This window comes from Aulonocara sp. 'chitande type north' Nkhata Bay, linkage group LG15 (assembly GCF_057382095.1).
Source record: "Aulonocara sp. 'chitande type north' Nkhata Bay isolate Kocher_YH1m ecotype deep benthic linkage group LG15, A_spYH_male_GT1.1, whole genome shotgun sequence".
NCBI classification, from domain to species: domain Eukaryota; kingdom Metazoa; phylum Chordata; class Actinopteri; order Cichliformes; family Cichlidae; genus Aulonocara; species Aulonocara sp. 'chitande type north' Nkhata Bay.
In genome coordinates, this window is record NC_141358.1 from 1,412,289 (window position 1) to 1,430,736 (window position 18,448).

Here is an 18,448-nt window from a genome sequence, read left to right on the forward strand (position 1 = left end):
AGAGTCCACGGAGTTATGTGTTGTTTAGAAGTGCATGGACATTTTCAACATCAACTCTGAAAACTCTACAATTGACAGATATGACAAAAAGGAATTTTTAAACAGCTGTTTTCGTTACACGGGAGAGCGATAACGCGTATTCAGAAAGACGTGTCGGCGTAGTTAAACGATATCACATTTGTGCCTCTTCTTGGATTTTATAAAATTGAAAAAGGGGCGAGAAGAGAGATATCTTTGTACTGCATTGTTTCTAGCTTACCGATATTGATTATTAGCGTTGCACATTACGCAGCATGTGTGCCTTTATTCTACTGTCCTGACCTGTCTTAAACTCACTACCTAGTTAAACAGCCCTCTGTAAAATGCGTTTTGTTAAATAATGACAAACTAATTAATAACGTTCGCGCTCTTTACTGGAACCATCTTTTCGTGTACTATCTGTCCCGCTTTTCCACAACAATGGTTTCTGAAAGGAACGTTTAGCTGCAGTGACAGATGGCCACAGGCTGCATAACTAAGCTTCGCCTCTCTCTGGGCAGTTACGGTAGGAGACGACTCCTCCCCCACACAGCAGGCTCGCGCAGCTCTGTGCCTGCAAAGGATTGGTTGTACAGCGGGTGCCGTTTGGCGCAGTTTTGAGCTACATCCGTTAACAAAGGGCGTCCATTTATTTATTTCCCGTCTTATTTTAGCGCGTTCGCCGTCAAACATTCACCATGAGCACAATTAACGTCAAAAAGCTTAAAGTTAACGAGCTCAAAGACGAGCTGAAAAAGCGTAATCTTTCGGACAAGGGGCTGAAGGCCGAGCTGATGGACCGCCTGCAGGCCGCGCTGGACGAGGAGGCCCTCGCTTCTCCGCAGGAGCAGGCAGCTGAGGCGGATGACGGTTTCGAGCAGGCCGCCGACCAAGAAGGTATGGCAGAGGAGGAAGAAGGAGAGGGGGAGGGAGAAGGCCCCATTGAAGAAAGCATGGAGGCCAACGAGGAGGAAGAGCCGGAGAGTGGGGGCGACGGCAATGGCGTTGCCGTGGACGAAGAAATGGGCGAGGGAGAAGAAGAAGGAGACGAGGACGATGAGATGGACCCCATGCTCAAGGGAGACGTGGACGACATGGAGAAAATAGATACGGAAGACGGTGAGCCGGGAGAGCAGGCTGCCGAGGGTGAGTCGACAGAATCGCTTATGTAAATGCGGCTGGTTGGATGTGTCGGGTTTTTTTGAGAAAGCGCTAGCGGTGAGGAAATTATTAAATTTGAATGCGTTACCGCACAGCAGAGCGTCCATGTTGAGAGAGAGAGAGAGATAGCGTGACCTCACTACTAAGCTAGCCAGCGTTAGCACCGGTCTGCAGCTTGGTTAGCAGTCGTGTCGTGACCTTAAGTAGCCACAGTCCAGCCTACTAAAGAGACCTTTAGCGTCACATTGAGAGACGTCGACTAAAATTACTAAAGCGGCTCTAATAAGAAATCTGCTACCGAATTTAGCTTAGTCTGGATTTAAGTTTCGGTTTGGTTAGCGTGTTAGCTTGCCAGCTAGCGTCAGTTTCTTTGTGTCTGTTGTGCAGCGCCAACTAGCTGTTCAACCGGTTAGCTAATTCAGAGGTTCCCGTTGTTCCAGCTGGGGGCGTTGGAGAACATTTGCTTTCACATCCCATTTTAGAATGGATCGACGTGAAAACACAATGTTAGAAATGGCCACTGCAGTGGGCTGTCTTGCCACCCTTTCCGCCTTAATTGTACTGACATCGTGTTTTAGGGTCGTGGCGTTTGCCTTTAAAGGTTGCCGGGAACATCTGAATTAGCTAATCCCAAGATGTGCTGAGAAAAAGAAGGGCGCCGCACTGCTTGTTTAGGTAGGACGTGGGTAGTTTTTTTCCCGTGGTTTTTATAGATAGTGTTGGATGGTCATAGAAATTATGAATCTAGGCAATTCAGTGCAATGTCTCGGGGAGGGGGGTGTAAATCAAGGTCTAAGTAGGCTTTCCCGTTTCCCTGCATGATGCATTTGTCCCTGGCAGCAGTAGATTTGCCCTCCTTTTAATGACATAGATTTGTATCAAAAGCAGTATCTTTTAAGCCCTTTACTGCAGGATAGTAACACTTTACTTATTAGAGACTTGTTTATCCAGCCCCATTCACAATGTTTATACGGGCCAGCTTATATTGTAATTACTACCTGGTCTTTCAAAGCTGTTACAGTTTCCACAGTATGATTGTCTTGTTTTAAGTGTAACGATGAGGTGTTGCCTCCAAGTAACCTTAATACAAATGATAATGGTCGACACACAATGTAACTAATGAACGGGCTTTGTGGGCCAGAACCCCACTGCCAGTCCGACCTCTCTCTCCCAGAAAAAGGAGCACCTCATTCTATATCTTTGTTCTATTTTCAAAGGGGATGCGGACAAAGACACGAATGCTGATCAGAAGAATAAGAAGGGTGTTAAGAGACGCCGGGAGGAACATGGAAGGGGCTACTTTGAATTTATTGAAGAGAACAAATACAGCTGGTAAGGATGGGACAGAGCGAAAATGGCCTTCAGCATCCCTGAAGCGCCATCTATAGCTTTGTTGAATTGTATTGGCTTTAAGTGCCAATGCACATAACTAGCAAGAGGAAAACCCTCATTTTTTTCAAGTATTATACTACTTGTAACATTATTTTCACACACATGCTTTGAGGGTCATCCCTGACTACTTAAAGAACCTTACCATTTACCTTTTTACAGTGCCCACTCACACTGTTTCTTTAATCGACTGCATTCTGTAGCAGAAGTGCATCTATCAAGTCTCTATGAATTCTCACACCTGTTCCTTATGCCAAGTACTGTTTTGGAAAGCCTGTTGTGTCCCCAAGGTGAAACAAGGCTGCTCAAAGGGGAACCCAGAGCAACGTAGCAGATGTGCAATTTTCAGTGGATGGGTGGGGAGAAACTAGCTCGGATTTGTGGAAGAAGGGGTCCACTGCCGCAGGGTAGCAAAAAAGAAAGAAAGAAAGAAAGAAAGCCTCCAACGTCTGTTTGGAACGTCCACGGAGAAGCTCGCTATTGACCGTCCATCGTTACGCCTCGCAATGGTCTATTCTTTTTTTTCTTTTTTCGTTTTGTTTTTTATTTCACTGGTTGTATGATGTCGAAATGCTATTTCTGTCTCATGTATCATGTCCTGTGTGTGTCTGTTTTCATGGTGTGGGTGTGTGTGCATTTGCAAAGTTCTTTCTACCCCTGCTAGGTGACATCATGCATGGGGTGTGTGTGTGTATCTTGGTCAGTGTTTTGTTTTCATTGCGATGTCGATGCACTGAGGATCAACAGGCATATAATGGAATAACTTTTTTAAAATTATTATTTTGGGAGAACCCTCGTCATGAATGTTTAGGCCAGGGCAGCAGAGCTGTTAGCACACCGAAGTATTGCTGCTCCATCGCTTTTCACCCCCAGTTAAACCTTCAGAGCTTAGCTCCATGTAGACGACTACAAGTTCCACCTCAGGCACTGTGTTGTCCACCAGCACCGTAAATCTCCCCACGGCAGCTGTTTGTACGGCATTCTGGGCTCTTTGGGGACAGTTGTGACACATCGAGCTGTAGATAAGAAAGGAGTGATGAGCCCCGCAGTGGTTTCCTTCTCCTAAATGATTAGGAGTTGCACCATAGTTGGATGATGGCAGGTGAAGTGATGCTAAAGCATCATCCTTAATATTTAGAGATTCCTGAGCTACAGAGTTGGTAAGTTGCTGTAGTTTTGACTACACTGGTTTCTCTTAAAACATGCTTTCAATGTATTCTGCTTAGCAACACAGTCAAAAGTTAGTGGTGACCTTTTCATCTAGAAGTCAACACGGGGAGGTTAAATATAACTTGCCCCATATCAGTTCTGGAGGCACAAACACGCACTTATCTGACAGTGGAGAGGTCTGCTTGTAGTTTATCACTGTGACTCTCACATAGCCTTGCATACTAGAACAGGTGGACGTGCTTCTCTCTGTGTATCTTTCACATTTTAGATTTCGCTGGATTCTGCAAGGTAAGTGTCTGCTGAGGCCTACAATACAGCCAACATCCAGAAAGTCTGGAGGCTCGCTCAGTTATTTGCTTTCCCCTCTGTCTGTTTCTTCTCCTGTCTACCTAAAATATTCTTCACCAAGTGGTACCCAAGGCATCTATATTTTCCATGCAGTTAAAGTGACGCAAACCTTCTTATACTGACTCTTGGTATCTGTTTTCAGTGCCTCGTCCAAGTCACCTGTTCCCCCGTTGGAGGAAGAAGACGAAGACAATGATGACACAAAAGTCTGCCTGGATAGCTGTATGTTTGCTACTTTTGTACAGGATGTTTTTAGACTTGTCAGCTTCCTTCTGTAAACGACTGCTTAGAAACATTCCTGGAAAACGGCTTCAGAATTGAGCTTGTTCTAATGGACAAATGTAGACATGTTATATTTGATTAACTTCAATGTCACATTTTCAGCATAGCTGAATCGTGCATAACATGGCAGGTACAAGCCGTCTCAGCTTTCTTACGCGTTGCTCTGAGTTGTGGCGTTGCCAGGTGTTCATTTCCTAAAGTCTTATAAATGGGCCCGTTGTCTTCTCTGTGGTGGTTGTAGTATTCGCAGTCCTGAAGCACGACCTGTACGTCAGTGCTGGTGTAGTCATCAAAACGTTTTGGGTTTTTCCTCCCCAGATGTTGAGTTAACCAACAGCAGTGTGGTTAGTAAAACGAGTGTTACTTTACCTGACTAGTTTTTCTGCTCCCTACTAATGAAGGCAGCAGAGGTGATCTAGCTCACCAGTCCCTCCATCCTCAGGATGTATAAATGTGTACCGTCTTGTCCAAGAGTCGTGTCTCAATTTGTACTTTTTCTGCCCGTTCAGACAACTCTGACCTGCACTTTAAGGTGTCGCGGGACCGCTACAGCGCCTCGTCTCTCACCATGGAGAGCTTTGCTTACCTGTGGTCCGGGGGAAAGGCTACATACGGTGTGAACAAAGGCAAAGCCTGCTTTGAGATGAAGGTACGGTAACGATGCTCACATCTTGCACAAATCTCTGAATGGCTCAGTGAGGTCAGTGGAAACGAGTGGTAATGCTTTTCTGTGTGTGCAGATCACTGAGAAGATTCCAGTGAAGCATATTTCCAGCAAGAACATGGAGATTCATGACGTCCAAGTCGGATGGTCCCTGGAAACGGGCACACTGCTGCTGGGTCAGTGCAATGTTTGCCGCAACTCTGTAAACGCCACACTGACTCAGTGTTGGCGGAGCCTGCTGTAACTTTCCATTTTACTCATGGCACAATGCATTCCCAGGATCACTGGATGTACTGGTGTGCTGTAATGTTTTGGCCTCTGAAGGCTGCCAGCATCTTAGGGCAGCAGCTATTTGCTGTGACTCATACAGGCTGAATACCGCTGGGTTAAACATTTACATCAGTTCAGCCCATCAGAGGGTGAACTTTGTATTGAAACACAAACAAACCGAACTGTACTGGGTGTATCCATTTACAGGAAGGTCGTGTCTCTAGGGGTCCCTCTGGTGGCCAGTTGGCTTCATGACACCTTTGTACAAAATGGCTTCAGCTCTGGCTGCGTCACAGCAGCGCTGCGTGGCCTAGTGCCAGCCCAATGATTCACACACCACCTCCACTCTGTATTAATCCAGAAGTGTTTGTCATGTGTTTAGGTGAGGAAGAGCATTCCTATGCCTACTCCGGAAAAGCCAAGAAAACCACCAACTGTGTGACCGAGGAGTTTGGAGAGACCTACGAGGAGAATGATGTCATCTGCTGTCTAATTGTAAGATATGAGATTGTTGTTTGTTTTTAATTTTCCCCTTTGTGTGCAGATGGAAGAACAGTAATGTATGGAAGAGGCAAAGAGCGTTAAACAGAATCATGAGAGTATTAGTTTGACTCTTTTTCCCTTTCTGCTGAGGCAAATGTCTTTGTTACACACTAAAGCTGGAGTGTTGCTCTATTCATGCAGGACTTTGAAGGTGAGGAGGTGGTGCTGTCCTACTCCAAGAACGGAGGCGAGCCAGCTGTCGCTTTCCAAGTCGGCAAGGACTCCCTGAACGGCCGGGCCCTTTTCCCCCACGTCATCTGCCGCAACTGCGCTGTGGAGTTCAACTTTGGCCAGCTGGAGACGCCATATTTCCCCCAGCCGCAGGGCTACACCTTCCTGCAGCAGATTCCTGTCAGTGATCGAGTCCGTGCACTCAAAGGGCCGCAGACCAAGGCTGACTGTGAGGTGAGTAAAAGAGTTTAGGAGCGTTTTTCATTCATGAATGCAAAAGTGCAACGCTGCGGTATCAAAGTTCTCCATATAGTGATCTCAATTTTCTCTCTTTTCCAGATCATAGTCATGGTTGGTCTGCCGGGCTCAGGGAAGACCACGTGGGTGAATAAGCATATCCAAGAGAACCCTGGGAAGTACTACATCCTGGGCAGTGACACGATTGTGGAAAAGATGATGGTCAGTACTCAGACCAACGTTACAGCGTCCCAGAAATAGTTGCTGCTTCTCCCTGTTGGTAGGAAAATGCTCTTTTCTTCTTTCGTGCAGATCGGCAGCATGAAGCGTCAGTCCAAGGACATCACAAAGTTGACTGCCATTTCCCAGCGTGCACCGCTCTTCTTGGGAAAATTCATTGAGATTGCTGCTCGCAAGAAGAGGAACTACATCCTGGACCATGTAAGTGGCTCTTGCTGAGTGTGGTCACAACCATGTCTTTGATGATAGATTGATCAAATGAGCCTCTTTGTCTTTGCAGACCAACCTGTCTGCTCCGGGCCAGAAGAGGAAGATGTGTTTGTTCGCAGGCTTCCAACGCAAGGCTGTAGTCGTCTGCCCGTCTGATGAAGACTACAAGCAGAGAGTCCAGAAGAAAGTTGAGACTGATGGCAAGGAAGTGCCTGAGCATGCTTTACTCAAAATGAAAGGTAAAAGCATTACCGTTGTCTTTACCCTGTTACAGTCCATCACACACTTGGACAGAAGCTATTCCTGGGTGCTGCTTCTCTTATTGAATCGTTTCCGTTCCATTACAGGCTTCTTCTCTCTGCCCGAGGAGGGCGAGAGCTTCAATGAGGTCATCTACGCCGAGCTGCAGAAAGATGATGCTGCCAAGCTCCTGGAGCAGTACAAAGAGGAAAGCAAGACGGCTCTGCCTGCCGAGAAAAAGCCCAACCAGGGGAGCACGACGCCTAAACAGCGCGGTGGACAGCGCGGTGCTGGACGCGGTGGCAAAAACCAGTTTGCCCGTGGTGGCGGACCTGGGCAGAGAGGTGGCAGCCGTGGAGGCTTCCAGAACAGAGGCAACTTCAGAGGAGGTGGGATTGATGGGTGGGAAATGAATGCTCCTTAACGGCACAGTTGATGCTCAAGCTTACCTTTACCCTGGTCTGTCTGCAGCTCCCGGGCCTCGCGGGGGGTTCAACCGTCCTCCTCGCGGCTTTCTGCCGCCCCCAGCCTTCAGAGGAGGATTCCCCAATCGTGGAAACTTTAACCGTGGTGGCGGCCCCATTCCTAGCCTGGGTGGATCCCCCAGGGGCGGCCCGATGAGGGGCAACATGGGACACAGAGGAGGACCCATGAGCAGAGGCGGTCCAGTGAACAGAGGGAACATGAGCAGAGGAGGCGGAGCTAGCATGGGTCGTGGTGGAAACAGGGGTCACCCCCATCAGGTTGGTTTCAAAATGACTCCTGATCAAATTATTGCTCCTCTGACGTCCGTTGATGCATAATCAACTTTTTTTTTTCTTTGTTTTTCCTGCACAGTTTCAGCAGAGAGGGGGGGGCCGTGGCAACTTTGGCAACAAGAACAGCAACTATGGAGGCAACAGGAATGGCATGGATAAAGCCCAGGCCTTCAACCAGAGCTGGCAGCAAGGGGTCAGTGTTTGTGCATCTGCCGTTTGTAGTTGTTACACATAAATCAGGGGATCAAAGTGTTAATGTTCTGTTCTGTGCAGTTCTGGAACCAGAAGCCGTGGAGCCAGCAGTACCAGCCTGGATATTACTGAGACATTTGTTCTAATGGACTGGTGGGCGACACTGGGATCCACCGCTAGCCACGGAACATCATCCACTCCAACGTTTGCTTACTTTCCTTTAGAACCCACTTTTACTAATGATCGTAAAACTCACGACTGATAACGAGACTAAAGCTAAACGGAGCGACGACATTCCATCGGAGGAGAGCAGGCAGCACGACTGTAACTGAAGCTCTGTATCGTCACACAGATGTACACAGTGTGGGTTCATCCTCATTCAGCCATCTTTTGTTGTTGTTGTATATTTTACCCTCCTCCACCTTTTTAAATGCTTTTAAAACATGTTTGTAATTTCAGGAACCAGAAACGATTAGTCGGCCCAGCAGGCTTTGAAGAGATTTTTTTTCAGGGTTGTGCATTTTATCTGTGCTGTGGTTTTTGTTTTGTTTTTCTTTTTGTATTACAAATTGTAAATATTTTTTTTATGCGTAGTTTGCATAAAGGTTTAAGGAACGTGATGATTTGATTGGAACTTTGGCTTCTTTACAGGAAGCGTTGGTAGCTGGTTGGCCTGTACCTGTCTGTAGAGTCAAACAGCCAGACTGAAGCTTTTCTTTTTGTTCCCACGATCAATCCTGTAACATAAACTCCACAGAGCTACAATAAACACATCGTTGGCTTTTTTACATTCTTCTCGGCTTGTGATTTTTGACTTGGTTCAAAGGTGTGTAAATGACCTTTGAACGGGCCGTGGCCTGGTTTGCTATCAGCCCTGCTAAACACCTCATTAGTTAATAAATAACCTCAAGTGTCTTGTCTTTGATATGTTGTTTCCGGTCCTTCAGCTGTTCAGTACTTTTAATTTGAAAACGTGTTTTGGCCAAGCCATCTTTAAGGACAGAAGGAAGCCATGTTGGTCATACATTATGCTTTTTAAGGTCTTTATTAAAACATTAAAGTTAGAGCACTGACGTTCTCAGGAGATCGTTTGTTTCCTAGATTGTCTTGATTAACGGTTCCTTTTAGTGCAGTAGACTTCTGAGAAACGCCGAGCACTGACCAGTTATAAACGTCTCCACGGTAACGACTTCCCTTTTCTTCCTCGTACTGGTGATTCGTGTAAACCTCGCTCTCTCAGTTTTGATGGTGCCAGTTTAGCACAGAAAGTGGTTTTTAAAAGGAGGCCGGATTGCTCATTTTCACCAGCAAACCTAGAAAGGGCTGCACAGTTTGATGGCTGACCGCCCGAACCGACCTTTCAACTCTGACGGCGCCGTGTTTTTTTTTTTTTGTTTTTTTTTTTAAATGCTCTGGTGTTGGTGACTGTGTGGCCCAGCAATAACGGCAGCTCCACATATACTGTCTCCACGTCGACCTGGTACCCGGATCATGTTTGACACTAGATTGACTTTTTAACGTTACAATAGATCTGATCAATCCAACAGTTTCTTTAGATTTGTTTTGGTTTGCCCGTCTTATTTAATAAACATGTAAATACTAAATGCATCACTAATCCAGCCATGCACGAATGTTCATGAATTAATAAATGTGTTGTGATAAAGAAAGTATTAGTTTGCCACGTACTGCTGTGTGATGAACTATTTAAATGTCTGGAGAGTTTGACCTTTTATTATACTGGATATTAAAATCGAGCAGAATGCAAGCTTTGGGTTTACAGTATAATCTATAATACAACAGACACTATATTTTTATCGCTTTGTGTTGCAGGTTGTATATCAGGTCTTTTATTAAACCAACAGTGCAAAAGCTCTGAGCTTTTTCAGATTTGTTGTCTTTTCTATCTGACAGTTTTTAATATTTGTGTTTGAAAAATTGGGATTGTATTTTTTTTTGTCTCTATTAAAGTTAAAGAAGCTGGTATGCAGTGACCGTGTGTTTTGTTACAGTTCCTGTAAAATGTTTCCCTGCTTTTCTTTAGAGATAACAGAAAGAAAATCCCCGCTCGCGCCTGCGGCCGGTCTCTCCTTCAAGCTCGGGTCCTCTGCCAGAGGCCTGAGGGTCCTGCAGCATCCCAGCTGTTCCCAGGACTGCGCTCTTCTGCACAGAGATCTCCGATGTTCCCGGGATCTGCTGGAGCCACTGGGACCACCGTACCTCAGATTATTGTAATGCCTTGTTTACCAGCCTGGACAAATCATGTCTTTCTCGCCTCCAAGCTGTACAAAATGCAGCGGCCAGGCTACTAACACGTTCTAGCAAGCGAGCTCGCATCACTCCCATTTTATATTCTTTACATCGGCTCCCAACAGATTTTAGAATTTGCTTTAAAATTCTTGTTCTAACATACAGAGCACTCAATGGTCCCAGATTATTTATCCAAGCTTCTTTTAAAATTCACTGCTGCTCGTTGTCTCCGCTCAGAGTTTGTTGGTTTTTCCCCGTACACGACTGAAGACGAAAAGAGGCGGAGCCTTTCAGTCTGTGGCACCAAGGCTGTGGTTCACGTTTGGTTGACTCTGTGGAAACTTTGTTTAAACAGGCCTTCTGTTAATCAACACTTTATATTCTCTATTTTATTACTTAATGTTTTCTTTCTTTTAACCTTTGTGTGCAGCGCTTTGTGACTGCCTGTCTACGAAAAGCACTTAATAAACCTGACTTACTTCACCCTCCACATCCTCTCGAGCTCTTCTCTGAGCCCTTGGTATTTCTCCAGCTTCTCGTGTTCCTTCTTCCTGATGTTGCTGTCACTGGGAACCGCTACATCGATCACTACGGCCGTCTTCTTCTGCTTGTCTACCACCGCTATGTCCGGTTGGTTAGCCACCACCATTTGTCTGTCAGGTATTCACTGAGCACTCGGTCAGTTGGGGCCATCTTCGTGATGTATTTGTGAATGTTCGTTGTCTCATCCTGGATCGTGGTGCTCACACTCACCAGTCCCCGGCCTCCTTCCTTCACTTAGCGTACAGCCTCAGTGTGCTGGACTTGGGGTGAAACCCTCCGTGCATGGTCAGGAGCTTCTATCGCCTCCTTTGGCCAGCTTATTATCCCAGCAGGGTACCTGATCACGGCCAGGGCGTAGGTGTTGATGGCCCGGATCTTGTTCTTCCCATTCAGCTGACTCCTCAGGACTTGCCTGACCCTCTGCAGGTACTTGGTGGTTGCAGCTTTTCTAGTGACTACACTTCTCCAGTCCGAACAACATCCCGATGTCATCGCTGTATATCCTGGTGGTGTGGATCAGTGAATCGATGTCTCGTTCAGTCTTGGCATACAGCTTGATGTCATCCATGTACAGGAGGTGGCTGACAGCTGCTCCGTTCCTTAGTCGGTATCTGTAGCCATTCTGGTCACTGACCTCACTGAGGGGTTCAGGCCTGTGCAGAGCAGCAGTGGGCACAGAGCATCTCCTCGGTAGATCCCGCACTTGATGGTGACTTGTGCTATGGGCTTGAATGTGGCCCATTGTTGTGCGCCACATCCCCATTGAGTTCCTGATGAAGGCTCTGCAACGACTCACAGCCTTGGCCAGCCACTTGAGGAGGTACACCAGAGAGATAGAAGGCAGGAGAATAAACCAGCTGTGCTCCACAGAACCAGCAAAGGTGTACTCTCAGTGGCAAGGGAACAATAAGAGAACAGCACCACCAAGGCTGGAGATGGAGCAATACTGGAAGAGCATATGGGAGAAGGATGCAACCCATAACGGCAATGCTCAGTGGCTAGTGGATCTGAGGGCAGACCACAGCGACCTCCCTGAACAGGGTCCAGTAACCATCACAGTGGCAGATATCCAAGAAAGGGTCTCCAGTATGAAGAGTTGGACAGCACCAGGGCCCGACATGGTTCACGCCTACTGGCTAAAGAAGCTGACTGCACTCCACGAGCGTCTGGCAGCACAAATGAACCAGCTGCTAGTTAACGAGAGACACCCGGAATGGCTAACTGAAGGCCGGACGGTCCTGATCCCCAAGGACCGCAAGAAGGGACCGGTCCCCTCCAACTACCGACCAATAACCTGCCTCAGCAACACGTGGAAGCTCCTGTCAGGCATCGTAGCGGCTAAGATGAACAGGCACATGGATCAATACATGAGTGAGGCACAGAAAGGGATTGGCAAGAATACCAGAGGCGCAAAACACCAGCTACTGGTAGACCAAGCAAGACCAGACTGACCAACCTGTGCACTGCCTGGACTGACCCTAAGAATATATATATATAATCTAACATAAGTCATTTAGTGGTTACCTTTGGCTTTATGTTTGCACCCACTGTCCTGCTAGAAATGACATCCTTGACTGGCAGTTTTGTGCAGACCATCTTGCACAAAACTGCAAAAACAGTTTTGTTCAGCTTGTAGGTGTTTGTAATGAGAGCTTTAGCAAAGCAGGATTCTCAAAGTGAAAAACTGGAAACAACCATCAAGCTAACAACATTCACTTTGTGAACACATGCAATGACTGCACAAACTACTTATTCTGCAGCAAAGACAACTTTTAACACATTTACCAAAAAGTGCCTGAAACAGACCAGAGTCTAGCTAATACTGTTGCAGGAAATGTGTTATGAATCTTATGCACCATAAGTAACAGCTGACAGGTTTACAGTAATAGTGAAAGCCATCTTGGCTTTCTTGCTGCAGCTCGTCCTCTCCTCACACCTGAAACTGAGACTCACTCTGTGCCTGAAGCTGCTGTGCAGTGAGCCGCCCATCACACCGGCTGCTGTCCTCTGACTCAGGCGTGTCTTTGGCTCTGCAGACATCTTCCTGTCACACTTTGTTTCTGAGTGACTTTGATGCTGAAGGAAACTGGACTCGCTCACACTGTGACGTTCCTACTTTTCTGTGGCGGTCTGTGTCTCTTCCACGGTTAATTCCCTTTTTCTCACCATTTCTGTGCCAACACTTTCTGCAGTACAATACTGCTCAGCTGATGCTGTCCAGGGTCTGGTACCACAGTGTGCTCCAACACTACAGGCAGAGGGGCTGAAGTGATCCAGGAAAGTTGGAGCAGCAGCTTTCAAGGCCGTATCAACCTCCTTTACTGCAGCTTCAAACAGTTAACCCATGTTGTTCCCTGAAAAAGGTCTTTTTGTATCGTTCTGAAACGGACATTGTGTTTCAGTTTTGGGATCATTTGTTTTAAACCTGTGGTGTTTCACCACTTACCTTTGTACCAGTTCAAGCTGTTCACTGGACCGAATGACTTCAACTGCAATAAATTACTGGACAAATCGGGCTGTTCTAAAACGCTGGAGCGTATGCCACATCGGGCATACACAGTAAACGTATTCCTTATTTGGAAATGAATTTTCTAGACAGTTTTTTTCTTATTGACACCAAATTTACTTTTTATTTGCATTTCCATAACATGTATGATGATCATAACTTTTGCTGGTTTTATTTAACAACAAAACTGTTTGTTTGTTTTTTGCATTGAACAAATATGCATGCTGAAAATGTAAACAAAAATCCTGCTTCATATTGGAAGTACTTTCAACAACTTAGTGCAGAAATCTGAACATCAGATTCATATAAATGGGAAAAATGAAAATATTGTTTTAAAACAAGAGAAATGAAAATCATGTAAGATCAGCATGTGCATTAACAACACCGAGCACGATGCTTTGCCAGAACAGGTACAGATACCACCTCCGTGACATCATGTGGTACTTGTACCTTGCAGTGCAGACATCAAGGAGTGTTGTGCTCCTCCACAAAAGCTTTGTGTGATTTGCTCCAGCGTTGCAGCTCGTCCTGAGGCTCAGTTGCAGATCTTACCATTTAGCTCAGACGAAACAGACATGCTGTCACACGTCAGTCTTATATTTGTTTAAATATACTTGAATCAAATGATTAGGTCATTATCAGGTCTCTGGAGAACTTCAAGACATGTTGAGGAGCTCATTTAGCCGTTTAAATCAGCTGACACATCTAAAACCTGCGGGACACCGGGACCCTCGAGGCCTGGAGTTCCCCACCCCCGGGTTACACCAATCGTAAAGTTTACCCGTGCTGGCCAAAAGCTCCTGTTTTAGTGTAGGATGTACCTTTGTGCTGACAAAGTCTTCCCGGCTTCTTAGTGATTACAAGCAGGCAACATCTGACATCTGTCCCGAGCTGCAAAACACGAGCAGCCAGAAACTGCAAACCTCCAGCAAGAAAACCATCTCCCCCAGACTCACCAGCATGTGAGACGCTGCATCCATCATGACTTCATCCTGATGTTGTCTTAAGAACAAGACAGTTTCTTCCACTTTTTCTTCTTTCACTGTAATGTATTGTTGTGTGGCCGATTTTGACTTTTCGCACAGCGCTAATGACATGAAAGGAAAACATGCACCATCCACGTGTATGTGAATGTGAAAGGCAAGGTTGAGCCACCACTGCTCACAATCACTTAAAATGACTGACAGTGATCGTGTCTCCTTTCCTGTAAACTTCACTATATAAAATTACTTGCAGAATCTTTTTTTTCTGTAAAAGGTTGAATTGTTACCCCCGTATCTACTGGGAAGGACTTTTGTGGTTATGTCATCATTTAAAGTGACATTTAATTCCAGCAGAATGGCACCATTGGTGAAGGACCACATCATGAAGCACCACCAAAGGTCCCGATAACTGCTGACCGAGTAATCCGGCCAAGAAAAAGACTGAATGAACAACAGAAGCATCTCAGAGGTGAGGCCGATACTGCATAAGTACTATTAAACATGTTTATATGCACATGTGAAGCATGTGTGGTCTTTCCTGTACCACCCGTGTTTCCTTTTCTTTTCCTGCTGAGGTGCGTGATAGATATTCACTCAGACAGCCAGCTGCTTGTCTTTGCAGCATGTTTACCCACATCAGCAGCATATTAGCGAATGACAAGACCTCCCAGTCAGGCAGCAAACAGTGCATTAGCTATTGGCTCTGATTAGTAATGTTTGGCCCTCTAAGCCTGCTGTAAACGCACGAGCTTCATGTGAATAGACTTCATGTTTCTCTGTAAGCACCCACGTAGCTCCTTCCCACTGCAAATAAAGCTCGTTTGACCTACATGACAGCGTGGCCTCAGTGTAACAGGTGTTATAAGTCATTAGCCAAATGATTTGCTCCGCATTACAACTTCCTATAAGTGCAAACAACAAGGCAAAAGACACAGGCAGCTGTATGTAACTACATTTGAATGTGATCATGAATGTGAATGGAGCCAGAGAGACGTGCCCGACAGCAGGGAGGAGGAGCAGCGACCAGGAGCTTTAAGTGAGACAAAATATTTTAATTTTCTAAACATAAACTCATTCATATTATTTACAGGTGGAAAATATAACACATCAAACAGAATTTGAATGACTCAACGCAGCTCACACAAATTCAAGTATAAAAAAAGGAAAAAACTATCAAAATGTACAAAATATATCAAAGTGCTTGTAGATGGAGTTTAGGCAGGAGTACTGAAACTCCGGGTAAAGGTCCTTTTAAATATAAAGTATCAGGTGTGCATTAAATATATCAACACTTCATTGAAAACAACACCACGCGTGTACTCAGAACACATCCCCGCCCCCAGTCTGGATTCTTACGAGCCTTTCCCGTGACTTCATACTATCGAGATGTTGTCCAAAGTGCACGCGCACCTTTCTACGATCATATTGGGAAATTCAGCCACCTCTATCTCGGTGTAGTCCCCTTTCTTCACCAGGTACATGATGGGTAAAGGCGCACTCTCGGACACCGTGCACCGCCGCTCGCCGTACCCGAAGTTGCGCTTGGGCTGCTTGCAGCCACCGGCGCACCTGAAAGCCTGGTACCCAGCCGGCTCAATGATCCAGTACTGTGTCCATGTCAGTGCGCGGAAGTTGATGAAGTACTCCTCTCTGCAGCAGGTGTCTTTGTTTTGGTTGTCGCAGTCACCGCGAGAGCTGAGGACGAAAAACAAGGAAAGTTAGCTGACAGCTGCTAGCATTAGCAGTAATGCGATTTAATTGATTTGTTTTGCCGGGGGGGGGTCAGGTGCTCCAAAAGCTGTCAAAGGCCCCAAATTTCTTAGCTACACCCGTGCTTGCTATGCAGTGGTCAATTTATAGACTGGTTTGTGTTTTCGGTTATATTACTTCAAATGACTTTGGATCATTCGTGATAGAGAGCATATGGTGCTCTTCAGTGCCAGTCTGTAATTTGCTGCTAGATTTCTCTGAAGCACGAGAATCTGTAAACCTCCGCCCCTTTGCCACCACGCAACACTTCTATTAACGAATGCAAATGCTGACAGGTAAAAACAGCACAGGGTTAATTGTCACACTGACACAATATCCTGTATTTCGCGCCCTTACCCGTACTCTTCGAGGTTGAGTGTGTAGAGGACGAGCTCGGGCTTTCCCAAGGTGTTGTCCGTCTGCTCCTGGGTGGTAAAGCGGACACTCTTGGCCATCTCTGCCGCATAACTGCCAGGTCTCTCGCCCTCGATCCACACCTCCAGGTGCATAGGTGTCTTCTGCTGTGTCTTGGACCAATAGTGCACCGCCTGGGTGACATCAAAGCTCTTCCAGCCTGTCTCGTGAATGGGGATCAACCTGTAAACGCGATGGGGGCAATTCATTAAAGTGAGCTCCAACTGATAACTAGCGGAGAAGAATACCGCTGTCTTTTAATTAAGATAGCAAGTTGATGGGGGGGGGCTAATTTAACGGATCCCTTACCGCGAATCTACCAGCGACGTCCGGTTGGATCCGTTGGGCAGCACCTCCACCCAGTAGATGCTGACCCTGGCGTTGCTGACGGGCCGGTGGCTCTTCCTCTCCACCGTGAATCGTTTGTGGTGGGAAGCCCGCTGGTAGAGCTTCAGCTCGGCCATGGTCACCTCACTATTATCCGGGATCCTCGCCTCCATGTCGAACATCACGCGTTGCCGACTGGTGTCAGAGTAGACGTACTCCCCGGAAATATCTAAGACACAAACCATTTCCAGCTTTTTAGTCAATTTCGCCTCTTGCGAAGGTTAAAATGACGTTTTTCATGAATATACACTGGTGCGTAAAAGTGCACCGGGTGTTAGGCCTACAGCTATTATGCACGTAAAATACTCTACAGCAAAATCGTTTTCTTTTCTTTTTTTGAATCTGCATGCTCCATTTGTTAAACATTTAAAAGTGCCTACCTGCATTGCCGGGGATTCCTTTCAGGATGCCCGCAAGACTAGGCAACGATCTGCGCCTCCTGCTGTGGTGCATCTTCAGCATGCTCGTGTACTTATTTCTTATATGCGCCGGAATCACGAGATTTTCCACATCCCTTTTATGGATTCTAGGAACTTCATCCATCCCAAGCTTCTGTAGCAGTGCGTCCTTCATATCCTGATGCGTAAAAGCCTTAACGAGACCGAAGAGAGCGGCGAAAAGGACACAAGCCCGAAGGAAATCCATGACGAAAGAGAGAGAGAAGGAAACTTCAGTGTGACAGACGGCAGCACAGTAGCGCAGGAGAGACAGAGTGTGTCCCTCTGACACTCCTCTGGTCCCTTATATTGTTGCGGGTCCTCCCCGTCTTTCGCACTTTGTCGATGGGGGCAGGGACCCTTATCAGAACAAAGGTGCGACAATACAGCCCCATCCTAAACAGGATATCTAAGTGGCCATACTTCAAACAGCAACAATTAAGACTTGAGGGCCATCCGTGTAATTTCACCGCAGTTATGTTTGATGTGGCCAGAAGGAGGATTTCTTTAAAATCCGTTTCTTGCTGTGTATTTAAGTGACAAGACAATCACGTGATCTTTGTTTTATGTGCTTATATTTTTGCTTTTACTTGATTTTGAAAAGAAGAACACTGTGGAGAAGAAGGGTTTTATTTGTAGCAAGCTTGTCGTATTTGAAGTGCTGAAGAGCTTTTTTGGTTAAGTTGAATAAATGACCGTTGCTGTCTTTATCTGGACACTAATTTCTCTTAAATTGGAATACTGTCCTCCCACGGTGTGTCCTATGCAGCTACATATGTGCCTCAGACAGACATTACTTGACCCTGTGAACCTGAAGTGCCCTCTCCTCCTTAGCACCCTTGTCTGCACACACACACACACACATACACACTCTGATGTGTACATTCCACTGGACAATGTCAGCCTGGGCCCAGTCTGGCAGCAGTTTGTCACACGATGGGCTTAACTTCTGTCTGGATGGCTGCAGAACCTTTTTTATCCAGCAAAAGGGTCTAAAACCAAGCAGCATGTTCACCTTGAGTCTATAACAAGCAAGGGAGTGAGTGGGTGGGGGGTCCATGGAGAAGGAGTGCAGGGCCTCGAGGGAGGAGGGGACGCTAGGGGATTAGATGTTTATTCGGACCCCTGTAACCCATTCTAGGTCCACTCCAGCAGATTAAAATTATTAGCCAAACAGACAGTTTAATCCAGGGGCTGTATGAGAAAGGGAGTGTGTGTGGGGGGAGGCAGGGGGTGGATGTGGATTGGGGCAGGCTCTTCACAAGTTGGTGATTATCTGATTCCATTGC

The 18,448-nt window shown here is 46.3% G+C and overlaps 2 protein-coding genes across 2 annotated transcripts; one reads left to right on the top strand and one right to left on the bottom strand.

Moving 5' to 3' along the window:
- The first annotated feature begins 566 nt into the window (after positions 1-566).
- On the top strand, positions 567-9,874 carry hnrnpub (heterogeneous nuclear ribonucleoprotein Ub). The gene is made up of 14 exons (XM_086263509.1): positions 567-1,164; positions 2,397-2,511; positions 4,229-4,308; positions 4,878-5,017; positions 5,109-5,208; positions 5,685-5,797; positions 5,987-6,250; positions 6,356-6,475; positions 6,566-6,694; positions 6,774-6,942; positions 7,051-7,332; positions 7,415-7,686; positions 7,781-7,894; positions 7,975-9,874. The coding sequence occupies exons 1-14, from the start codon at positions 717-719 to the stop codon at positions 8,023-8,025; spliced, it is 2,397 nt and encodes a 798-aa protein (XP_086119635.1). The 5' UTR covers positions 567-716; the 3' UTR covers positions 8,026-9,874.
- Positions 9,875-15,203: 5,329 nt separating this feature from the next.
- On the bottom strand, positions 15,204-17,437 carry lft1 (lefty1). The gene is made up of 4 exons (XM_086263908.1): positions 17,103-17,437; positions 16,645-16,891; positions 16,279-16,518; positions 15,204-15,867 (listed from the first exon to the last, which is right to left on the bottom strand). Exons 1-4 carry the CDS (start codon positions 17,365-17,367, stop codon positions 15,546-15,548), a joined length of 1,074 nt encoding a protein of 357 aa, XP_086120034.1. The 5' UTR covers positions 17,368-17,437; the 3' UTR covers positions 15,204-15,545.
- Between the last annotated feature and the right edge of the window lie 1,011 nt (positions 17,438-18,448).

Coding starts and splice junctions, on each gene's coding strand:
- hnrnpub (XM_086263509.1), top strand. CDS start 717: ATGAGCACAATTAACGTCAAAAAGCTTAAAGTTAACGAGCTCAAAGAC. Junction 5,798..5,986: donor ATGTCATCTGCTGTCTAATT/GTAAGATATGAG, acceptor CTATTCATGCAG/GACTTTGAAGGTGAGGAGGT. Junction 6,476..6,565: donor CGATTGTGGAAAAGATGATG/GTCAGTACTCAG, acceptor TCTTTCGTGCAG/ATCGGCAGCATGAAGCGTCA.
- lft1 (XM_086263908.1), bottom strand. CDS start 17,367: ATGGATTTCCTTCGGGCTTGTGTCCTTTTCGCCGCTCTCTTCGGTCTC. Junction 16,519..16,644: donor ACGTCGCTGGTAGATTCGCG/GTAAGGGATCCG, acceptor TCGCGTTTACAG/GTTGATCCCCATTCACGAGA. Junction 15,868..16,278: donor CTCAACCTCGAAGAGTACGG/GTAAGGGCGCGA, acceptor TTTCGTCCTCAG/CTCTCGCGGTGACTGCGACA.